Here is a 16,420-nt window from a genome sequence, read left to right as displayed (position 1 = left end):
GCTCAGGGGGGACCTTCTGGCTCTGCAACTCCCTGACAGGAGGGGGGAGCGAGGTGGGAGTTGGGCTCTGCTCCCAGGGAACAAGGGACAGGATGAGAGGAACCAGCCTCAAGCTGTGCCAGGGGAGGGTCAGGTTGGACATCAGGAGGAATTTCTTCATGGAAAGGGTAGTCAGGCATGGGAAGGCGCTGCCTAGGGAGGTGGTGGATCCCCCATCCCTGGAGGTGTCCAAGGAGCAACTGGATGTGGCACTCAGAGCTCTGGGCTGGACGACAAGGTGGGGGTCGGGCACAAGACTCGATGGTCTTGGAGGGCTTTTTTAATCATGATTCCGTGATTCAGTGATTCACTGATCTAGGAGGAAGCTGTATCTGCGACACACTGATCCCGTGGGGGATTATGTTCCAGGATGAGGCAAGAGCTGATTAAACAGCAATTCCAAATTCACTTTTGAACAGACTCGCTCATTAAGGAAGAGCGAACAGCATTAAGCAACGTCTTACAAGGGGTTTTCTGTGACTCAGCTCTTTACAGAAGCAATGGCTGTAGCAACCAGGGCCTGATATCCATCAGTGGATGCTGCAGATGGATTCACACAAGGCCTGACCAAATCAGGCAGTGGTAGGAAATGATGCACCTCACCAGAGGCATTGAGTGGGCATAATTAATTATCTGGTAGGAGATATCACAGTCACAAGCACAACACTGGACCACAGTGACACGGACTGCCTGTATAAAAAGGTGTATCTTTTTAGGCATGTCTGGGGTAGGATTTTAGGGAAATTAAGCCATAAATAGCAATCCAAAACTGCTGGAGTGGTTTTGGTTTTGAATCTTTCAAAGAATGCTCTTGTTTGGCAGAGAGGGGAAAGCAGGAATTATCAGTTTTATTCTTTACTAAGCACAGGGACACTCAAAACACATCATGGTTGGTACTCAAGTCAGCAGCAGAGTCCATCTTCCCAGGAGGAGGCAAAGCTGGACTTGCCCAGTTCACTTTATCATGAAGTCATGGAGTTTTAAGACCTCCTTCTGCCTGGGGCCTGTCTACAGGTTTTCAAAGATTTTAGATGTTTATCACTCAGATGTCCAAGAACAATTGTATGAAGCGACTTTATATTTAAAGAAAATCCTCATTTATTATAGTTAAAATTCCACAAACATGTTAAAGAGGTTTTAGTTGTTTTCTTTTTTTAAAGCCGGAACTGCACCATTTTAAATCACCACAACAGAAGATAAAGCAATAATTCTTTTGCCTCTGCTGCTCCTCTTCAGGAAACAAACAAACAAAAAGACACAGTATTTAAAGGACAATAATTAACAGAAGTATCACATCAAGAGTTTCTGTTTTAGTAAGCTAAGCAAATTTTGCATATAGCACAACTCCTCTACCTCATCCACAGATTTGGCATGAAAAATATAAATCCCCTATAGTTTAAACAAGAGCTTCTGTTGCCACAATCCAATCCACAGTCCTTCAGTGAGGTCAAGAACAGACACAGCTTTTAAGGTGAAAGTCTCAATTATTCCACTAGCACTTAGTGAAATTAAGATGCTAAGATACATTTACCTTCCATAGATAGGTTTATTCATAAGTTATTTAACCTAAACTCTAATTACACTAAATAAATGGTAGACGTAAAGTAGTTCCAGCAAGAAAAATACAATAACTTCAGCTTTCAAATATTTTAAACTAATAACGAACTAGATGCCATTTTAGTGGCAAAACAGACTCTCTCCTGCAAGCAATAAAGGTTTCTATTCAGCTAAAATGTGCAAAGAAAACAAGTCTCAGAGAGCGAGAAATATCAGCAGTTCATATTGGACACAGGGGAATAAAACCCTTAGGAATTAACTCCTCTAATCCGTTTTCTTGTCATAAGCTCCTGTGGATCTCTTTGCAGCAATTCCATTTGCAATGCTGTTGCTTTCAAACTGCAAATAAAAGACAGTGCCATTAATGGATGCCAAAAAGAGGACTTCACACCCAAACAGCTGGAGACAAAAATGGGTTTTGGGGGCAAGGCCAGTGAAGATCCATGAAGAAATCTGCAGCAGGAACCAAAAGTGGTGGTGTCTGTGCAGATTTGCAAATAATAATCCCTTCAGAGGGAAGAGGGGAAATGAGAGCAGAGACAACATTCACAAGTCTTTTAATTTTGACAGAAGAAATAAATAATAAATGCACAATTTACATGCACTAAACATCTTTCCCCATTATGACTGGCAGAGCTGGCTGAAGAGAGGGTTTGGGTTTTTTTTTAATTCTGCTTCATACATCTGGTGCAAATTACCAAATATTTGACTTTTTTCCCTCTCTCAAAGAATAGCCAGTCCTTAAAAAAAGCATAAATTAATTAAGCAGGAAACAAGAGCAATTCCTATCTCTCCAAGGCCAGGAGCTGTCTTGAAGCCACTATTTCTAGCTGGCTCAGTAGTGGCAAGTCCTGTCCATAAGAAAATCTCCCCAAAAAGGTCTGTAAAAACACCCAACTATTAACCCTTCTGTGGTGCCCACCCTGAACTACCCCTGAGTTTCCCTGGTTAGCTAAGAGAATTAATCTTACTTTATAGCTTCCAGATTCATACTCCAGGCCTCTTTTTGCAGCTGAAGGTGCTGGAGGATCCCCAGAGCTGCCTCCTTGTCCTTGTTTTGTGTCTGTGGGATCTTCCACAGCTTTCTTGGGCCACACACGTTTGATGAAGGGGGCGATCACGGGGTAGATGTACGGCTCCAGGAATTTCTTGTAGACCCAGAGGAGGACAGGAATGACAATGCAGGGAATGCACACCATGGCTGCCCCTTGCCCTGTGACAAAGGTGGTGAGGGAAAAAAACAGCTCGGAATGAGAATGTTGTACGTCATGATCCAAGAAACCATAGTAAATAAAGGCTGTAGTTGATATTAGGACATAGAGTCTTCTTTAATTATAAATTAGCTGTTAAAAATGCTGCGTGTTTTAACATTACAAAATCCTCAAGAAGGGGAACATTCTTCTCATTTTAACAAAAAACCCCAGTAATTTGTTACTAATTCATCAATCTTACAGCTGCAACTCAGAAAGACTAATTCAGAAAATGAGAGTCTTTGCTAAAACCACACAAAAACAGTTTAAGCAGCAAGATATTAGCCCAGTTCTTGCTGTAGGAAAGAGTCCAAAGGGTTTGTTTTTCTTAATCTCTTTTTAATTAAAGGGAAATTAAACAGCAGCACTCCAAGTCATCCAATGGTCTGCTACCACTGAAAGGCAGGACCGTGGGAGAAGGAAGAAAATCCCAGTGAGGATTTGAGAGAAACAGAATGTGGGTTATTTCCTTCCTCCTGCCCAAGAGGAATCCCTTGATCCCACATCAATCCCATAAAATTAACTATTAGAAAATAAAACATCCCCTCTCTCTGTAACCCACAGAGAAGTCCTCAAAATTGGCAGCCTGGAGACTGTGCTAAAAAAAAAAAAAAAAAAAAAGGCAGAAAACCAAAGCAGAGGGACAGAGAGGTACGACTGGGAGAGGAAGCAGTTAAGTGGGATTAGAGCTGTCCCTGCCAGTGCTGACGAGCAATACATTAGACACACTCTGCTGCTACAGAGCTTTGCCCTTCACATTCCTCCTTTCTAGGCTGCTGACATCTCAGTTCTCGCATTAAGAAGCAAAACAAAAGCTTTCCAAGATGGACAATGAACAGGCAGACGTGGACGCTTCGCTAGGGAAAAGTTTTAAGCTATCCTACAGATTTTAAGCCCCGTGAAAAAAGAGAATATCGATTTCCAGTTGACTACTTCCAAGTTCAGTTCTGGCTGCTTCAAACATAGTTTAAATCTGCTCTCTGAAGTCTAGGAGGAATCTTAAATTGAGACAACATGACTCAGGTATTCTCTTCACCAGAACTTCCTAGACACTAAATTTCCAGCAAGATGTTGAGGATTCATCCAGCTGTTGAATAAAGTGGCTGGAGGGAACACCCCAGGATATAGAATTATCACAGAACCACAGAATACTTTGGGTTGGAAGGGATTTTAAGGATCATCCAGTTCCACCCCCTGCCATGGGCAGGGACACCTTCCACTAGAACAGGTTATTCCAACCTGGCCTTGGACACTTCCAGGGATCCAAGGGCAGCCACAGCTTCCCTGGGCAACCTGTGCCAGGGTTTCCACCATGCTCACAGCCACGTATCCCTTCCCAATATCCCATCTAACCCTGCCATCTGGCAGTGTGGAGCCATTCCCCCTTGTCCTGTCACTCCCATGCTCTGTCCCAAGGAAACAGCATGTGCTGTGTTTTGTCTCTGCAGCCACTTCGTGTCAAGATTCCAGGCCAAACAATCACCCTTACCTGTGCCAGGGTCACGAGAGACCCTCTGGAGCCACTCGTCCCAACAGGGGGAATCACCGTCCTGATGGATTCCTGCTGTCACTCGGTGATGCCCCGTCACCTGGTGAGCAAGAAAAATACGTTAAAAAAAAAAATAAAGAAGGAAAAAAGGAAAGTAAGGAGGAAAAAAAAAAAAGGTCAGTTTTTAACAGGTTATTTCTCTGCGACAGGAGGTTTCGCTCCTCAGTGTGAGCCCCCCCACACGCCGGGGGCACAGGGAACGCCGTGACAGGAAAACCTCAGGGCGATGAGGCCTTGCTCCCAGTGGATGTGGAGGCTGGAAAGGGCCACGCGGACAAAAAGCCCGTTTTCCCCCGTTTTCTCATAAAGGACGAGCCAGCCTGGAAGGGCGAGTTATGCCAGGAGGCGTTCCCGTTCTGCCCTGCGGAGGACGTTCGGGCCGGTACACCCTGCGCACTCGCGGCGAGCGGCGGCGCCGGGCACGGCCGGCTGTGCTGGAGGGGCGGGGGCGAGGTGGGATGCCGGGATATCGGGATATACCGGGATATGTCGGGATACCGGGATCGCCGCCCGTGCCCCGCACTCACCGCGCCCGCACCGGAACGGCCCCGCGCTTCCGGGGCGCCGCTTCCGCCAATGGGAGGCGGCAGCGCGCGTCACGTGACCTTCAGCCCCGCCCCACCGGCTGCGTTGAGGGCCCCCCCCCAAAATTCCAGGGGCAGGAACAGTGTCCCAAATTATCACGGTGTGCGGGGGGAGTAACGGCGGTACGGCATCGGCACCCACGCGGGAACAGGCTTTAGATGGGATACTGGGAAGGAATTCCTCCGTGAGGGTGGTGAGGCCCTGGCACAGGTTGCCCAGGGCAACCCTGGATCCCTGGAATGTTCAAGGCCATGTTGGATGGGGCTTGGAGCAACCTGGGCTAGTGGAAGGTGTTCCTGCCCATGGCAGGGGGTGGCACTGCATGAGCTTGAAGGTCCCTCCCAACCCAAACCATTCTGAGATTCTATGATTAATGGCAATCCTCACAATTTGCTCTCTTTTGACAAAGAACTGCTTGGAGCAACCTGGTCTACTGGAAGGTGTCCCTGCCCACGCCAGGGGGTTGGACTGCTTGATATTAAGGTCCCTTCCAACCCAAACCAGTCTGTGATCCCATAATTCTCCCTGCCCATGTCCCACCAGTCAGAACCCAGAGCACAGAAACACACACACGGAGTAATATCTTAAGCTTTCTTGTTTTATTTATGTACATCTGCCTGTGCAGATTTACTCCCGGGCCATGAGCTTCTGCTTCTTCAGCTTCTTCTGGGAGATCTGAAAAACAGACACGAAAACAGGAAAATGGCAGAATGAGATCGTGAAATGTGAAAACCATGAGATGAGAAAACGTCTTCCCAAAACATCTCACAAGTTAATTTGCAAGATCTTCTGGAAGCACTGAGAGCTGTTAGAAATTCCCTCGCTGATGATCCACTGATCACACCTGCATGCACACAGGAACACCTATGCTGCTCACACACTCTGAACTCAAGTTTAATTAAGTTTAATTGCACACACCCCACCTTCACCCAAGCAGTCAGGGAATACTGTGGTTATGAGAGGGAAGAACAAACCCCCTGCACAACTGAGAAAAAAAAAAGGTTCTTAGGGTTTTTAAGTGCTTAATATTGCATTAAAATTAAAAATGGGGTTGCTCAGAAATAACTGATTTTTTTTCATGGGAATTCCAAAGGTGTCCTAAGATAGTCATCACAGCAACCCCTCTGCTGAATGCTTGGTTCTTATGACGTGACGGAGCAAAAGGCACACAGGGCCCTCCATACCTTTTTCTTCTGGGCCACTTCCTCCTCTGGCTTGGGCACGATCTGCTCCTTCTCGGTGAGGATCATTTCGATGTGGCACGGGGAGCTCATGTAGGGGTTGATCCTGCCGTGTGCCCGGTACGTGCGCCGGCGCATCTTGGGAGCCTTGTTCACCTGGATGTGCTCAATCACCAGGGAATCCACATCGAGGCCCTGGAGAGAAGTTAAAACCTGTCACTTGTTTTCATCTGCAAATCAACCACCTCCGCAGCAAGAATGTGAGTTACTGTCCCAGTCACCACTGCTGGTGAATGAACGCCCAAGCTTGGCTGCAACAGGGGGCTGAGGGTTTTCCAAGGATTCACTAAAGAAACACCCAAGCTTGTCAGTGTCACGGAGCTGAGGGTCTTCCAAGGATGCACCAACAAAACAGCCAAGCTTGGCTGTGTCACAGACCTGAGGATTTACCGATGGAACAGATGAGCACAGTGGTGCATGGATCTGAGCATTTACCAAGGATTTGCCAACAGAACAGCTGAGCTCAGCAGTGTCCCAGAGCTGAAGATTTATGAAGGATTTACCAATGGAATACCCGAGCATGGCAGTGCCATGGATCTGAGGATTTACAAAGGACTGACCAATGGAACAGCCAAGCTTAGCAGTGTCCCAGAGCCAAAGATTTACAAAGGATTTAGCAACAGAATACCCGAGCATGGCAGTGCCATGGACCTGAGGATTTACAAAGGATTCACCAATGAAACAGCCAAGCTTAGCAGTGTCAGGGAGCTGTGGATCCACCAAGGATTGACCAAGGAAACAGCTGGGCCTGGCGGTGCCATGGAGGTGACAGGGTGGTGCCCTGTCCCTCCACGTCAGTGACACGGGTCAGGGTCGCTGACAGGCAGCACAACAGGGACACTCTGTGCTCAGTAACACCCACCTTGAGCTCAGCGTTGCTCTCTGCGTTCTTGAGCATGTGCAGCAGGAACTCCGCGCTCTTCTTAGGCCAGCGGCCCTGGGTCCAGCCCCACTGCTTGGCCTGGAATGAGAAGGCAACAGTGAACTTCTGCTTTTATCCCAGTACAACACAGTTCACCCATCAGGCACCACGAACTTGCCATAATCCTAGAATGGCTTGGGCTGGAAGGAACCTTAAAGACCATCTCATCCCACCCCCTGCCATGGGCAATGACACCTTCTACTATCCCAGGTTGCTCCAAGCCACATCCAACCTGGCCTTCAACAATTCCAAACATCCAGGGGCAGCCACAGCTTCTCTGGCCAACTTGTGCCAATGTGAAGCCGGTCCCCTTGTCCTGTTACTCCACACCTGCTCTGGGAAACCTGTGCCAGGGCCTCCCCACCCTCACAGACAGCAATTCCTTCCCATTTTTCTATCTAACCCTGCTCTCTGGCAGTGGGAAGCCATTCCCCCTTGTGCTGTCCCTTCATCCCTCGTCCCAAGTCTCTCTCCAGCTCTCTTGGAGCCCCTTTAGGCACTGGAAGGGGCTCTAGGGTCTCCCCAGATCTCATCTGGGCACACCTCCCCTGTTTCCCTACCATCTCACCTGGGCATACTCCCCCATTTCCCTGGGATTTCACCTGGGCACAGTCCCCCGTTTCCCCAGGGATCTCACCTGGGCACATTCCCCATTTCCCAGGGATCTCACCTGGGCACAGTCCCCCGTTTCCCCAGGGATCTCACCTGGGCACATTCCCCATTTCCCAGGGATCTCACCTGGGCACAGTCCCTGTTTCCCCAGAGATCTCACCTGGGCACAGTCCCCCGTTTCCCCAGGGATCTCACCTGGGCACATTCCCCGTTTCCCCAGGGATCTCACCTGGGCACATTCCCCGTTTCCCCAGGGATCTCACCTGGGCACAGTCCCCCGTTTCCCCAGGGATCTCACCTGGGCACATTCCCCCGTTTCCCCTAGGGTCTCACCTGGGCACACCTACCGACGCCCCCGTTGTAGCGCCGGAAGGGGACACACTGCTTCTTCAGGGTGACATCCTTCAGGTACTTGGTGGCCTTGCGGATGTGCATGCCCTTGATGGCCTGTGCAGTCTCCCGGGTGTTCTACAACACAGAGCACACAAAGTTCCTCTTAACACATCTTTCCAACATAACCATGGATCCCAGACCCTTGTCCTGTGACTACAAAGGAAGTACTCACAAAAAAAAACCTCCTCAAACAATGAAAAATAATTAATAACATTTTTTTTCTTTGCTATCTACTTTTCTAACCCTTGGTGTAACTACCACTGCTGATTTTGTGGCTCCAGCACACTTTTACTGTTTTTTACCTAATGGCTAAATCCAACCAAGAAAATTTCAACTTTTGTTAACAATGCACTTCCAGGCAATGTAATTTTCCTGTGAAGGAACTGCAAAGGGGAGAAAAGAAAAGGCTTAGAACAAAAAATTAAGGATAAAACCTCAGTGTTAAGATAGCACTTACTAACTGCAAAAGTCAGAGAGTAACTATAATCCTGATGGTAATAAAAAGGCAAACCAAAGTGAAAACTTGGGATATTGGGAAGGAATTCTTGCCTATGAGGGTGGTGAGACCCTAGCACAGGTTGCCTAGAGCAGCTGTGGCTGCTCCTGGATCCCTGGAAGTGTCCAAGGCCAGGCTGGACGGGGCTTGGAGCAACCTGGGACAGTGGAACGTGCCCCTGCCCATACCAGGGCACTGAAGCGGGATGATCCTTAAAATCCCAGTCCGGGGTTCTTTTAAAAAATAATATAAAAACTAACAAAACCAACATAAAATACAACCGAATTTGCACTTCCTGCTCAGCTCACACTCCTTACCTTGAAGTGCACCCGCAGGTTGGATCCCCGTGACTTGCACGCTGCGGGAGAGAAAAAAGACCAACTTTTGAAATCAAAACCTCAGCGGCTTCCCTGTGGTCCTACACGAACTCTCCCAAAACATCAACTCACATTTGGTGGGGTTCTCCGGGTCCAGGGAGTAGCGCACCATTTTGGGAGCTCAGCTGGAAAACACCGATTAAAACAAAATCACATTAAACCCGCAGCACACCGACACGCAGGGCCCGGGCCGCTCGCCCTACCGGCGCGGCCGCTCAGGAATTTCGCTTTCTTTTCACGGTTACATCCAAAGGTGTCCTAAGAGAGTCATCACCGCAGCCATGGAGTCTCACAGGGAGTGCTGCCCCTCCCGCGCCCCCACAACCCCATCGGCCCCCTGCCTGCCCTCCCGCGCGCCATCCCCGGGAATACCGCGGGCGCGGGGCGCGTGGGACCGCTCCCGATGTGCGGGAGGGCGCTGGCGGGCGGGAAGGGGCGGGATGGGCGAGGATGGCGGCAGATGGCGGCAGGCCCGGCCGCGCCATGACTCCTCACCTCGGGATGGCGGCGACGGAGAGGAGGAGGTAGGGGCGGGGCGCGCCCGCAGCGCGTGCGCGATCTCGCGAGATTTCCGCAATGGCGGCGGGGCCGCGCCCTGAGGGGGAGGGAGGCGGGGCCCTTCTGTGGCGCGCGTTGTGAACAAAACCTGACGCCGTTCTGGTTTATGGGCGTCCAGAGGAGGGCGACGGAGGTGGGGAAGGGCCGTGAGGGGAAGCCGTGTGAGGAGCGGCTGAGGGCACTTGGTGTGCTCAGCTGGAGGAGACTGAGGGGAGACGTCACTGCAGTTCCAACTTCCTGGGGAGGGGCAGGCCCTGAGCTCTGCTCAGGGGGGACCAGGGACAGCACCCAGGGAATGGCCTGGAGTTGTGTAAGGGCAGGCTTACGTTGGACCTCAGGAAAAGGTTCTTCCCCCAGGGGGTGGTTGGGCACTGAACAGGCTCCCCAGGGCAGTGGGCACAGCACCGAGACCGGCAGCGTTTGGGTGATCCTCTGGGGCACAGGGGGGTGACTCTTGAGGATGGGCCTGTGCAGGGCTGAGGGTTGGACTCGATGATCCCTGTGGGCTGCTTCCAACTCAGCCTATTCTAGGATTCACACTCGGCTCACAGAACAGGTGCTTTTCGTGAGGGAATCACACAATCCCAGAATCACACCATTCTTTATTAGAAAGGGCTCAGAGAGTGCATTGCCATATCTGACTTGACCGTGCTGATCCTCATGGAGTGAGATGATCATTGAGGTTGGAAAAGCCCTCCCAGACCATCGAGTCCAACTTGTGCTCAATCCCCACCTTGTCCCCCAGCCCAGAGCACTGAGTGCCACATCCAGGCATTCCTTGGACACCTCTGGGAACGGGGACTCCGCCGCCTCCCTGGGCAGCCCTTTCCAAGGCCTGACCACCCTTTCAAGGAGGAAATTCCTCCTGATGTCCAACCTGAACCTCCCCTGGCACAGCTTGAGACTCTTGTCGTCTTATCCTGTCCCTTGTTCCCTGCGAAAACAGTCCAACCTCCACCTGAGATCACATAATCACAAAATTGTTAAATTTGGAACAGACTTTTAAGATGATCGAGTCCAACCTTCATCCCAGCAGCCTTACCATGTTCACCATTAGGTGGCAGCTTAGGATGGGAATAGAGCAACACATCGCTCACTGAGATGACCAGGTAACCAGAGCAAAGAGACTTGTGTTTATAAATCACAACTGCTGTTTATTGCACCGTTATAAAATAATCACAGACTGACTCGTTAAGATGAAAGATATTTCTTTTTTCCATTTTAGGCAGCGTTTGTGACTAGAACTGTTTGGGAAATCTGACAAAGCAGCTCAGTAAAAGCAAAACATTTTCTGAAAGCGGTACCTGGCTGCAGCAAAAAGCTCATTGAGACAAGTTTGATAGAATGGGGAAAAAAAAGAGGCACATCTTCCTGAGAGGGCAGTAATCTGGTGTGCAGGCAGCTCCCCAGCATGAGACAGTCTGGGTTTAACTCTGAGTGTAGATAAGCAGAGCAAGAACTTGCTGCCTATCTAAATGCAATAACCAGGATGTTATTTTTGTCTCTCTTGTTTAGAGTTAAAAACCCCCAAAGCTTTGCTGCTAGGATTTCACCCAGGTGAGAAGAGGAAAATATTCAAGCTATCAGAAATATTTACATGTCTGGAAAGTGTAAGAGCTCTAATTGTGACTGCAGCTCTTAATTTACCTGCCTTAAAATGTGCCTTTTTACTTTGGTTTCGACAGGGGTGAAGCTTTCTACAAAGTCTCCAAATAACTTCCAAGCACTGATCTCCAAGGAGGGAAACCTGGGACATGGCTAAATATTATTTCTTATTTTTAACATAGAATCACAGAATGGTTTGGGTTGGAAGAGACCTTAAAGCTCATCCAGTTCCACTCCCTGCCATGGGCAGGGACACCTTCCACTAGTGCAGGTTGCTCCAAGGCCCATCCAACCTGGCCTTGGACACTTCCAGGGATCCAGGGGCAGCCACAGCTTCTCTGGGCAACACTCTGTAACACTGAGTTTCCAGACACAATAAATTAAAACTGGCTGAAGCTGAAGTCCTCAACACTTCCAAAGCCTTGCCCACCATACTGCGGGAATCCCCTCTCACAACACAACTGAATGCAACTCTCCTCCTCTGTCCTTACTGCCCTCCCCCCACACCTGTTCCCGTGTTCTTCCAGGGCAGGAGCACGGCCTTCCCATGGGAAGCAACTCTACACACAGCTGCTTCTTGATAGCAGAGCACAGGAGCAACGCTGCAGTCAGGGAGAGCTGGAGGAGAGGTGTGAAACACAGGTGGTTGACACATGGTGGGGATTATCACCTGTGCTCATCAATCAAACGCAAAACAAACAGGGTGTGCTTTTTGTTACTTACATTTTCTGTTTCCCCACAGGTGGAACTGTTTTGCTCAGCTGCTGAGGGCTTGCAGTGGTGGGAGGCTATCACAGAACATCCTGAGTTGGAAGGGACCCACAAGGATTATCCAGTCCAATTCCTGGTCCTGCACAGGACACCCCAACAATCCCATCGTGTGCCTGAGAGCATTGTCCAAATGCTCCTTGAGCTCTGGCAGACCTGAGGCTGTGACCACTGCCCTGAGATGCATGTTCAGCTTTACTGGTAGGTTGACAACTGCTCTCAGGGGCAGCCTAGCACATATCTGGTGCTGGCACCAGGGATGAGGCAGCTGAGCGTGTGGCCTTGTTGGGTTTTAACCAGGTTATTCCCCTGGTGCACCACCTGCCTTGGATATTTGGTTTGTATGAGCTGACTCAAAAAGAGCTTTGGGTTCCTAAGCAGAAAATTCAGGCATGCAAGTCCAAAATCATATTCCTGAAAACTCCTGCGTAGGAGGCAGCTGCCTCCTAATTCTCAGTTCCATAAGACTTCACCTTAAACTCCACTGGTGCCACCCCTCTCAGCTCCCTTGTCCCTGGTGCCTGTGCTGTGCAAGCCCAGGGAGACCTCCCTGTCCCAACAGGCACTGGCAGCAAACATCCAGCTGTGCTCAGATTTGAACTCTGTGCTCTGGGAGCCCCTGCTGGTAACATCCTCCCCTGAAGGGCTGATGACAATGGCAGCAAAGGCTTCTGCCATCCCTTCTGCTCTGGAGCCAGACTGGGAGAGCTGGAGTGGTTCACCTGGAGAAGAGAAGCTCCAGAGAGACCTGAGAGCCCCTTCCAGGGCCTAAAGGGGCTCCAGGAGAGCTGGAGAGGGACTTGGGACAAGGGATGGAGGGACAGGACAAGGGGGAATGGCTTCCCACTGGCAGAGGGCAGGGTTAGATGGGAAATTGGGAAGGAATTGCTGTCTGTGAGGGTGGGGAGGCCCTGGCCCAGGTTTCCCAGAGCAGCTGTGTCTGCCCCTGGATCCCTGGAAGTGTTGAAGTCTAGGCTGGATGGGGCTTGGAGTAACCGGGGGTAGTAGAAGGCGTCCTTGCCCATGGCAGGAGACAGGGACTGGATGAGCTTAAAGATCCCTTCCAACCCAGAGCATTCTCTGATTCCATGATTCTCTCCTCTGAATGTGTCCCCGGGGCTGGAAGGGGGCTGCACCCCTTAACCTGCCCTGGAATTGCCCAGCAGGCAGCAGGGAGTGAACGGGCACAGGAGTGTTGTCTCATGTAAGTTCCTTTGTGGCTTTGGCTTTGTGACTGAACAAGCTTATCAGTGCTGCTGGAACTGCCAAGCCAAATGTCACCCTAAGTGACAATCAGCCAATGCCCCTGACAGCCACCATTCCTCCTGGCTGGTGGACAGGTGGGGGGACAGGTGAGCTCCGAGGCTGGCTGGGGTTGTTTTCGTGGCAGGTCTGAAACCACAAAGAGTTCACTTCCAGCCAGGGGACCTTCCTGCTCACCTTCCAGCCTGACACTCAGCTCAGACTTAGGGCAGTCACTTCTACTAGAGGGACACGTGGAGTCACAGGAGAGTCTGTGCTAAAACCCCTTTAACACGTGGATCCACTGGGATGATTGGTCAAGCTTAACTCCAGCTCAGTAAAACACACCACATATCCTCCATGCTGCGGGAGGGGGCTCGACCTGTTCTTTGCACAGGAATGGAAGCCAATTCCTCAAACCTCTTTGTAGATTTCTTGGCATTTCTCTGACAGACCCAGCTTTTGGAGTCTGAGGATTATGTGGGGATATTAAACTGTCGTTCACAGAAATTGCACACAAATGGGTTCCTTGTCCTAATGCTTAAGCAGGAAATCTTCAAGACAAAGACATTTTAAATTGAAACCAGATTGAATGCTGCAAACGCTGGAGCTTTCCAGCCTTCAAACAGCTGCCTGCACCTTCTTTCCCTGAAATCTTCTCTCCTGACCAGCCTACGGACTCTTGCTCTCCTTCTCCCACATGCCTGGCTCCTCCAGAGGCACAGCTGACCCCCATTGTTTGCCTTTTCCTCCCATGGACAGCAAAACAGAAGCATTTGGACACATGGTAGATGAGCTCTCCAGTTAAGCTGCTGTCCACAAGCATGTCTTAAAATCTACTGGCAGTGAGTCCCAGGAGCAAGATCATAGAATCTTAGAATCCCAGAATGGTTTGGGTTGGAAAGGACCTTAAAGACCATCTCATTGCACCCCGCTGCCATGGGCAGGGCCACCTTCCACCATCTCAGGTTGCTCCAAGCCCCATCCAACCTGGAATTTAACACTTCCAGAGATCCAGGGGCAGACACAGCTTCTCTGAGAAATCTGTGCCAGGGCCTCCCCACCCTCCCAGCCAACAATTCCTTCCCAATATCCCATCTAACCCTCTCCTCTGGCAGTGGGAAGCCATTCCCCCTTGTTCTGTCACTCCATGGAAAAGGGTGAAATGCATCTCCAGAAGATGGACTGACCTGCATCAGAGATTTGCTCTGTGTCTGTAATTCTGTCTGGGTCACCTGCAGAGCTCAGTTATGTTATTTGTTCCTCCCTGTGATTTTTAAGAAGAGATGCTTCCACAGGGGGCCACAAGTTCCTTACTGAAGCAGATGAAAATAGTTACATACATATATTTATGTGTTTGTATATATGTGTACATATATAACTCATCGTAAGTGTATCACCTAAAACATGCAAACAACTGAAACGCTTTTGATACCCTGTGAGTCCTCCTAGAACGTGGGCAACTCTTTGCAACAGGAGATTAGCTACACATTCTACTTAAGTAATTTCTGTCCTGTGTACGCTGCACATAGACCAGAGGTGAGGAAACAGTCGAGGATCTTCCCTCCCTGTCACTGCTGCTGGAGTGTGACGCAGCAGGCACAGCACCTTCCCCTCTCTGCTGGGGACCCGCCTGCCAGGATTGCAGTCAAAACAAAAAAAAAACACAGCAATTTGTGATGCTGTCTTAATACTCAATATTTTTGGAATGCTGTCCGAGCGCTGCGGGTTCATCCACCCCCTGCACGCCCAGCTAGGAGGGAGTCACTGGTAAAACAAACCTCCTGTGTGATTAAATAACCTTGAAGCTGAAGTTTGTGTTTATTCAGGATAGTTTTTGCCAGCAAACCGTTTACGCAGGTTGTGCGTTCCTGGCTTGAATGGCCAGAAATGGACCAGCCAGTGGTCATGATGAGTAAATAAAGGCATCATGTAAGTGCCCGATCATAAAGCCTTTTGGGGATAAATTAAATCTTGTGTTTACATTTGCCCTAGCCTCTCTTGCTCATAACCACAAAGTACTGCTTTAAATGTGCTTTTGATTAATGAAACCAAAAATATCCCTGGAATCAGGGATATTGCCCACAATTTAGGCACAAATTAAACTATGGGGCATTCTGTTTAAGCAGAAGAGAATGGTTGTACCCTGGAACAGGTGGGCCAGAGAGAATGTCCTGGGCAACCAGCTCTGGCTGACCCTGCTTTGAGCTGTAGGGAGGGTGCTCTAGATGGTCTCCGCTGGCCCTTTCCAACCTCAGCTTTTCTTTATCTCTGAATCCTGTCAGCATTTCTAAAGCTGAATGTGCCCTGTACTGTAAAACACGGCCTCAAATTCCCTTTCTTCTCCTGTACCTGCAAAATGGATCAAAGAATCCTTCTCCTCTCCTCTGTTATAATCATGATTATTAACGTGGCAGTGATGGGTTTACAGTTGGACTTGATGACATTAGAGGTGTTTTCCAGTCTTAAATGATTCTATAATTCTATCTGCTCTTTTTTTCTGCTCCTTTGCTCAAGAGCTCCCCTGGATCAGCTGATAAACCACAACCAATGCTGATTTTCCCTTCCAGGGGCTTCTCCACCTCCCTGCTGGCAGACAAAGCACACAGGGACCCAGGACAGGAACAGTCCTTGCAGGAAGGACCTGGCTGTGCAGAGATTTGCTCAGAGCCTGTGAAACAAGGTTGGATGATGCCTGTTAACACAACCTGTGCCGAAGTTTCAGCCAGCAGGCAACTTTCTGTTCATGGCATGGCAAGAAGCTGCAGCTCTGAACATCTCTTCCAAAATACATGCCCACAGCAACCCTCCCAGCACCTTCATGTTTCATCCCAGTGCATGGCTTCTGTGTTCTTTTCTTACTAGTCTTATTGTCAGAGATCTTCCTCAAGTTTCTGCTCTCTCCTGCTCTGATGACTGCAGTGTCTTCCTCTCCACCAGACTCAGACTTCCCTGCTTTGACCCCAGATGTCACCTCTGAGGTCATCTCTCCCTCCCGACTCGCCCCATGCCTCCCTCTCCCAGTCATCCAGCTACCTCCCCCTTTGCTATTGCAACAACTCTGACACAAGTCCCCTCTGTCAAAGCTTTCCCTATCTATTTAGCTTACTAATCCTCTCTGGCAGAACTGCCCTCCCCCTCTGCAGCCTCTCTGCTCTGCTCTGCCGGGTCTTTTCCAGCATGGTCCAGTCACATGCCGGTGCTCAGGAAGGTCATATGATGGGTA

General features: G+C 49.7%; 2 protein-coding genes across 3 annotated transcripts; both read right to left on the bottom strand.

Annotated features, from left to right (window-relative positions):
• Positions 1 to 1,113: 1,113 nt before the first annotated feature.
• On the bottom strand, positions 1,114 to 5,018 carry CUNH18orf32 (chromosome unknown C18orf32 homolog). Of its 2 annotated transcripts, none has more exons than XM_017819762.1 (4): positions 4,923 to 5,018; positions 4,336 to 4,435; positions 2,568 to 2,809; positions 1,114 to 1,935 (listed from the first exon to the last, which is right to left on the bottom strand). In XM_017819762.1, the coding sequence occupies exons 3-4, from the start codon at positions 2,793 to 2,795 to the stop codon at positions 1,861 to 1,863; spliced, it is 303 nt and encodes a 100-aa protein (XP_017675251.1). In that variant the 5' UTR covers positions 2,796 to 2,809; positions 4,336 to 4,435; positions 4,923 to 5,018; the 3' UTR covers positions 1,114 to 1,860. The 2 variants fall into 2 exon arrangements, with proteins under 2 accessions (XP_017675251.1, XP_017675252.1); XM_017819763.1 differs by having other exon boundaries at positions 4,876 to 4,978.
• Positions 5,019 to 5,557: 539 nt separating this feature from the next.
• On the bottom strand, positions 5,558 to 9,594 carry RPL17 (ribosomal protein L17). Its single transcript, XM_017819761.1, has 7 exons — positions 9,517 to 9,594; positions 9,094 to 9,146; positions 8,962 to 9,002; positions 8,089 to 8,223; positions 7,084 to 7,182; positions 6,165 to 6,356; positions 5,558 to 5,655 (listed from the first exon to the last, which is right to left on the bottom strand). Exons 2-7 carry the CDS (start codon positions 9,131 to 9,133, stop codon positions 5,608 to 5,610), a joined length of 555 nt encoding a protein of 184 aa, XP_017675250.1. The 5' UTR covers positions 9,134 to 9,146; positions 9,517 to 9,594; the 3' UTR covers positions 5,558 to 5,607.
• Between the last annotated feature and the right edge of the window lie 6,826 nt (positions 9,595 to 16,420).

Source organism: Lepidothrix coronata, unplaced genomic scaffold (assembly GCF_001604755.1).
Source record: "Lepidothrix coronata isolate B3197 unplaced genomic scaffold, Lepidothrix_coronata-1.0 Scaffold77, whole genome shotgun sequence".
Lineage (NCBI taxonomy): Eukaryota > Metazoa > Chordata > Aves > Passeriformes > Pipridae > Lepidothrix > Lepidothrix coronata.
Note: the sequence above shows the minus strand (reverse complement) of the source record. Positions and strands in the feature narration are given on the sequence as shown.

Coding starts and splice junctions, on each gene's coding strand:
- RPL17 (XM_017819761.1), bottom strand. CDS start 9,133: ATGGTGCGCTACTCCCTGGACCCGGAGAACCCCACCAAAT. Junction 9,003..9,093: donor CCCGGAGAACCCCACCAAAT/GTGAGTTGATGT, acceptor TCTCTCCCGCAG/CGTGCAAGTCACGGGGATCC. Junction 8,224..8,961: donor ACCTGCGGGTGCACTTCAAG/GTAAGGAGTGTG, acceptor TCTGTGTTGTAG/AACACCCGGGAGACTGCACA.
- CUNH18orf32 (XM_017819762.1), bottom strand. CDS start 2,795: ATGGTGTGCATTCCCTGCATTGTCATTCCTGTCCTCCTCTGGGTCTAC. Junction 1,936..2,567: donor ATGAATCTGGAAGCTATAAA/GTAAGATTAATT, acceptor TTTTATTTGCAG/TTTGAAAGCAACAGCATTGC.